Source organism: Erpetoichthys calabaricus, chromosome 12, assembly GCF_900747795.2.
Source record: "Erpetoichthys calabaricus chromosome 12, fErpCal1.3, whole genome shotgun sequence".
In the NCBI taxonomy this organism is placed as follows: Eukaryota; Metazoa; Chordata; class Cladistia; order Polypteriformes; family Polypteridae; genus Erpetoichthys; species Erpetoichthys calabaricus.
The window spans coordinates 3,787,497-3,794,364 of record NC_041405.2 but is presented as its reverse complement, the minus strand read 5'-3'; the positions used below and the strand labels follow the sequence as shown (position 1 = coordinate 3,794,364).

Here is a 6,868-nt window from a genome sequence, read left to right as displayed (position 1 = left end):
AGGAAGTCTGGGACATAACTGCATACACACACCACCCCACACTTCGTCAGACTGACTCAAGTTAGATTGCCAAGTAATGTTTATCTGTCATATCTCTCTATGAGGGCTGATCGGAACAAAGATAGAAATTAATCACTCTGCCATTCTCTGTTACAGAGTACTGGGCGCTATTCTATTTTGTAGTAAAGAAATAAAATGTTAAAAAAACATTAATAATAATAACAATAATAATTAATAAGGACATTTTGAGGATTAAGACTGGGCATACTATCGTCCCCAATAAATGAGACCAAGAAAAAAATGTGAACAAAAATTAGTTCGAACTTTTGGTGTAAAGATAAAAGTGTAACCTTTGACCGAAACAGTACTTGGAACTGGTGAAAGTGCGCCGCTGTTGCCTGGTAACTGCTAAATTCATTAAACCACAGTTCCCATGTGGCACTGCAATCTAGTCCAGCCCTCCACGCCAGTAGCGGCCCAATCAGGAGGAGAGACAAATTCGACAGATCGCTCATCTTGCCAATCAGAAACGACTCCAAGATGAGCAGGACATCGGCGATGGTTTTGCAACACGTCAGGGTTTCCCTTCGTTTCTTTTAAAGAGGAGGCGAGTGGTTCACAGGTCTAGAGGATTTTAACCTGAGCAGACAGTCGACTATGGGGTCCAAGAAGAAAGCCAGAGGGGTACCTTCCTGGGAACGGTTTTGCAGACTTTTCCTTTGCGTAATAGGAGTCGGGCTCTCAATCTACGCGTATCATGTTGAAACGTCTAAGGAAAGGGATGCCAGCTACCAAGCCATGTGTGATTTCAGTTCATCCGTCAGCTGCTCCAAAGTTTTCACCTCCAGGTATGATATGAGGGGGAGTGGGGCGGGGAGTGAGGCAGTGCAGCAGAGTGAGAGGATTCAGAGCGTAGGACACCTCCGTCGTGCCCACGGTGTCACCATTGACTTGCACTCCGTGTCGCCGCTTGCCACATTTTTAGCGTTCGCGCTCAGTGTGTGAATGATGCGTGACCTGCGTGGCACGTCAGTGTCGGAGTATGTCGGTAAAAAAATGAATACGTGTGTCGACTATGCTTTGGACTTTGAACAACTGTTTACTAGAAAATATTCCATAGAACGATTCCCTGATTGTTCAGTCCATGTTATTATGCTTAGAAAGCGTGATCGGTTGGCCAGCAGCCCCTCATGCGACGTGGCGCTTGTTTTGGGTTTGTGATTTTTTTTTTTTTACCGTCACATATTTGCTGTGCTGTGGTCGTTTGAAGCTCCGTGTGAATGTGCAGTGGGGCCAGTGACAGATCACCAGCGCCCCTCCCTGCGTTCTCCTCATTACTGCCACGACAGTCGCTGACCCCCGGTACATCTTTTCAGTGGCTGTCACGGTTTGCACGCAATTCGTGTTCCTGTTTTCGAGACGTTCGAAAAGTGAAACTTCACGCAGTGTGTCGTGCAGTAACCCGACTTTTTTTCTTTCATTTTACACGTGGTCGTCCAAATTCTTGGTTCATCATCTTCGTCACCGTGAAAAGTGATAAATACCGTGTAGGTTGTTTGTGATTGATGTCTCAGTTCACCGGTGTGGCATTCAGAGTTGGGACATATTTAAGCGCTTTCAGAGAAAGGTCACAGTGTAAAACTCTCCATACAAAAGCACGAAGGGTCGTTTTCGCCAAGGGGCCGCGCAACGCAACGTGGCACTTTGTCTGGCTGTACACACGTCGTTGGACACCGACTAGCTGTAGTGGCTCGGCGAATGAGAGCAGACCTCGGGTCATTGAAGTGTGGCCAGTGCGTGGTGACATGCGCGTTTTACAGTCCATCGTGGATACATTGTAATTGTTGTGCCTCATTTTTTTAAAAAGGTCCACTTGTGGCTTTCTTGTGTCGAACTGGCGATTTGTAACAAGTGTGTTAGGTGAAGTGATATTAATATTAACATTCTTAATTGAATGCACTGTTTAGGAGAAGTCAGAACTTGTCCTGGGAGCATCAGCCTCAAGGCAGGAAATCAGTGTTTTAAGGCGGATCCAGAGAAGTGTTCAGACGCCTTCACGTTCTGCACACTTGATAGTGTTTTTAAAATAATTTTAACTGAATACGTTGGCCGTTTCTTTACACCATTAGTCCATCCAATAATGACAAAAAATTGTGAATTTCCCCTTGGGATTAATAAAGTATCTATCTATCTATCTATCTATCTATCTATCTATCTATCTATCTATCTATCTATCTATCTATCTATCAAAATGAAAACATGCTTTCAGAAAAGGTTTTCAAATTTATTCAAAATAAAAAAAATCTGAAATTTCTCTTTCATAATAACATTCAGTTAATTCAGCACTCTGGTCAAAAGACCCTTTAACAACAATTCCAAGTTTCAGCTTATTTGCAAACTCTCTACGAGCTTTGCACACCTGCATTTGGGCAGTTTATTTCAGTTTTCCAGGCAGATCCCCTCAAAAGCACTGTTAAAGATTGTATGTGAAGCAATCTGGAAACTGCCATCTTCAGGTCTCTGCACATGTTCTAAGGGGTTTTGGCTGGGCCACTCATGGACACTCAGAGACCCTGTCACTCTGGCATTGTCTTGCCTCTCCTATTGCTGTCATGCTGAAAGGTGACCCGTGGCCACAGTCTGAAGTGGCGTGCACCCTTGAGCAGGTTTTTTTTCCAAGGACCTCTCTGTATTTGGATATACTCACCGTTTCCTCAATTCCAACCAGCCTTCCTATCCCTGCTGCTGCTTCATTCAATAACCCATAATGACAAAATGAGAACCTATTTTCACAAAGGTTTTCAAATTCATTAAAAAATCAAAAACTGAAATCTCTCATTCATAGGAACATTCGGACTTAATTCAGAATTTTCTCGAAGCCCCTTTGGCAGCAATTCCCAGTTTTGAGCTTCTTTGCTAAGTCTCTAGGAGCTTTGCACACCTGGATTTGGGCCATTTACATCCCACTGTTCCTGGCTGATCATCTCAAGCTTTGTTAGACTGGATGGGAAACATCTGTTAACTTCTATCTCCAGGTCTGTCCACACGTGTTCTAAGGGGTTTGGCTGGGCCACTCCAGGACTCCCAAAGACTTGTCCTGAAGCCACGCCAACACTGTCTTGGCCGTATGCCTTGCCTTACCCTCATGCTGAAAGGTGAACAGTTGCGCCAGTCTGAGGTGGTGTACACTCAGGTTTTCTTCAAGGATCTCCCAGTGCTTGGCTGCATCCATCCTTCCCTCAGTTCTGAGCAGTCTCCCTGTCCACCATGCTTCACTCAATAATCTATAATGACAAAGTGAAAGCACATTTTCAGAAAGGTATGCACATTTATTAAAAATCAAAACACTAAAATCTCTCATTCATATAAATATTTAGAACATTTTCCGGGACACTCCAAATTAGGGTCCAGTGCATCCTATCTGCTCTAATTCTCCTTGAGATGTGTCTAGAACTTGACTGGAGTCCACCAGTAGCAAACTGAATTGCTTGGACATTGTTTAGGAAGGCACACGTATTGTAGCTGTATGTAGAAGGGCCCACAAGTCACACTGCATATCGGGACAGGAACCAAGCCGTCAAGTCTGAGGAACTCTCTGTGGACCTGTGCGACCAAATTGTGGTGAGGCACAGATTGGGGCAAGGGGGCTTAAAACCATTTCTAAAGCTCTGAGTGTTCCAAGGAAAATTGAGAAATGGTAGAATCTGAAGTCGAAGGAACTCTTCCTAGAGTTGGCTGTCCAGCCGGAGTGACTTGGAACCTAATGGACAGAAGGCGACCTACAACCTAATGAAAAGGAGGAGGCGATGAGAACCTAATGGACATAAGGCAACCTAGAACCTAATGATTGGGATAAACCTAGAACATAATGATGGAGACAAGAGTAAGAACACAATGGCTGGGATGTGACTTAGAACCCACTGATGGGGGTGTATGATCTAGAACATAATGGTTGGGAAAAGACCTAGAGTTGAATGATTGGGACTAGACCTAAAACCTAATGGTAAAGGGGCAACTGGGAACCTAATGACAAGATGAGACCTAGAACCCATTTAGCGAAAGAAAACACAGCCCACATTGGCCAGCATGAGACCTAGAACCCAAATGCTGGAATTTAGCCTAGAACCCAATATGATATATAGACTGGGACACACCTAGAACATATATGTTGAGGGGTGACCTGGAACATAGTGACCAGAGATAACCTAGACCCAATGGTTAGGATGTGATATAGAACCTAATGGCTGGAAAGAGGCCTAGAACCTAATGGTTGAGGGGTAATCTAGAACGTAAAGGTTGGGATGACCTAGAACCTAGTGGTCACTCTGACAGTTTCAGAAGGCCTCTGCTGAAATGGGACGACTTGTCAGAAGAACAGCCATCTCTGCAGAAGTCCATCCTGGGCTTATGGGGATCTTAATCCAGCCTTGCAGTAATGCATATCCGTTGGTGTTTTTTTAAGTAGTGATATTTCAATAAAATAAGTATAAATAAAAAGAAAATGATTAAAAGAAAAAGAAAATAAATAATAAAACAAGAAAAAAGAAAAAATAAGTAATAATACAACAGTAATGAGTAGTAACATTTCAATGAAATAAATATTTAGTGAGGTTGCTTAATATCCGACTATGTAAGACACGTTATTTTTAATGTGTTACACCAACAGTGCTTATAACCACAAAGAGATGCAGGAAAAAATGAATTAAAAATGCAGTAAAACCTCAATTATCAGTCAGGGATTCCAGACCAAAAGACAGATAACAGAACAAACAGCTACTTTAGTAATGAAACACGGTGGAATAGTTTAGCAAATACTCGTATTTATTTATTAACAAAATGAATACAAAATAAATTTAAATTAACACGATTAGTGTTCCACGTGCAGCATGTTGCCACTCCATCCATCCATCCATTCTCTACTGCTTATCCAGTCCGGGTCACATGGGCAGCGGTCTAAACAGAGAGGACCCTTTTGCCTGCGACCTTCTTCAGCTCTTCTGGGGGGATACTACGGCAGCCCCAGGCCATCATGCCCACTGTTCCCATTTATTAGTGCACAGAACTATCTTACCTCCAAATGTCTGGATTCCTCAACCTGAGAAATGTCAGAACATATTTTTCTGCTGGTAAGCCAGGGCGTAAAACCAGACCACCCAGAGAGAAAGCCAGGGGGACGTGTGGAGAACGTGTAGACTCCACGCAGACAGTAACCCAGGCCGGGATTCAGGCCCATTAATTTGGAACAGTGCTAAGAACTGTGCCACCATAAAGCAGAAAGTCACCAGACAGCCCTCCTTCATCTCACAGCTACGCCACAAGCCGGTCTGGTTTGATTGTTAAAGTGTGTGTGTGTTTTGGGGGGGGGTCAGGTGTACAGCAGATCTTTGGGCTGCCCTCCATTTCTCACAGTGTGGCCTCCACCCATCCTTCCCTCTTCACGCTGACCCCAAGGGTGCGCTCATCTTTGGTTGTTCAAATCACCTTCTCTCCACCAGGTGGGCCCCGTCTCTTATTTAATGAGCGTCTACTTGACATTGCAGTTCTGTGGTTGGATGAAAGAAATGCCAAAAGGCTGCCCCCCCACCTCTGCCACATTTTTAAAAATAAAGTAAAAATGGAGGAGAGCAGTGGCCGATTTAAAGTTGGGGTAGATGCTTCTGGTTTTATTGGCTGCCAAGAAGAATGGCTGGTTGCGTCGGAGGGGGCGCACAGTGTCTATTGGGGTCATTGGTGATGCTGTTCTGGATGTAAGGAGAATTTGGATTAGCGGGTATGATGGCACCCTGGCCCCCTTGTTGTGTTGAGGTGCTTTACATCTTTGCTTACGTATTCACCGTTTTGTGTCTTGTGCAGGTGGGGCCGTGGCTTTGGCCTTGTGGAGCATTTTGTGGGTCGGGAGAGCCCCCTGAACCAGCCCAACAGTGTGTTAGGAGTGATCTTCTACCTGCTGCAGCTAGCACTCGGTAAGTGTCACCCCGTTTTGTTTGCTCAGCTGATTGTCTTACCCACACCAGTGCCCTGGCCATGCAGTTTTCTAATTCTTGATGTTTGTTTTGTGCTGCAGGATATTCCATGAACACCAAGGCTGCCGTGACCCTAATTGCCACCTCCTTGGTGTCTATTGTCGGCTCCCTCTACTTGGCTTACATCCTCTTCTACGTCCTGCATGACTTCTGCGTGGTCTGCATCAGCACCTATGTCATCAACTTCGCCCTGCTGTTTGTGAACGTGGCACGGAGGCGGGCACTTAGTGCAATGACAAAGGACAAGCGCAGCTAACCCCCAAACTGCCTTGGGGGCCCGGGGGCTACTTTGTGCTTCTCTTCTAGGACTGTGGGGTTGGATGAGTTCTGATTTTTATGGAAAAGAGAAATTGTGAAGTATAAAGAAATGGGTGAACTTTGTAAAGGGACCCTCACTTGTTCAGGACTGGCATCGGGAACCTGCAACAGCCATACTGGGGTCAGCAGATCTTAAGGGGGCAAAGCCGACACCTAGGAATCTGAGGTCGCCCAGACACTTTGACGACTGCACAAAGATCGTCTGGCTCATGTCCGGACTGACCACCTTCCTTTGGAGATCACGTAGGTCTCTCCCCTCCGAGGAAAATGGAGCTTTTCTAGTAATTCCTGATAAATAAACTAGTTCCCAGCGGGACGGACGTTCCTCTCCTGTTGTATGTTTTTTAATTCTGGCTGCTTAGTGAAACTAAGGGGGCCAGTGATGAAGCATGAAATGAGTCTTTACATGGCATTGAAAGGGTCTTCATGCGTAAACCGCGTAACTGGCAGACAGATGAGGAGGAGAAATCCTCGTGACACAAACATGCATACACCGGCACCGGATGAGCCCTCATTTTACACACATG

The 6,868-nt window shown here is 45.0% G+C and overlaps 1 protein-coding gene across 1 annotated transcript; it reads left to right on the top strand.

Annotated features, from left to right (window-relative positions):
* Window positions 1-535: 535 nt before the first annotated feature.
* Window positions 536-6,661, top strand: vkorc1 (vitamin K epoxide reductase complex, subunit 1). Its single transcript, XM_028814903.2, has 3 exons — window positions 536-848; window positions 5,854-5,963; window positions 6,065-6,661. The coding sequence occupies exons 1-3, from the start codon at window positions 658-660 to the stop codon at window positions 6,277-6,279; spliced, it is 516 nt and encodes a 171-aa protein (XP_028670736.1). The 5' UTR covers window positions 536-657; the 3' UTR covers window positions 6,280-6,661.
* Window positions 6,662-6,868: the final 207 nt, after the last annotated feature.

Excerpts from the sequence above, each read along its gene's own strand:
- vkorc1 (XM_028814903.2), top strand. The coding sequence starts at position 658 with ATGGGGTCCAAGAAGAAAGCCAGAGGGGTACCTTCCTGGGAACGGTTT. Across the intron at positions 849-5,853 it reads TCCAAAGTTTTCACCTCCAG|GTGGGGCCGTGGCTTTGGCC; the intron begins GTATGATATGAG and ends TGTCTTGTGCAG. Across the intron at positions 5,964-6,064 it reads CCTGCTGCAGCTAGCACTCG|GATATTCCATGAACACCAAG; the intron begins GTAAGTGTCACC and ends TTTGTGCTGCAG.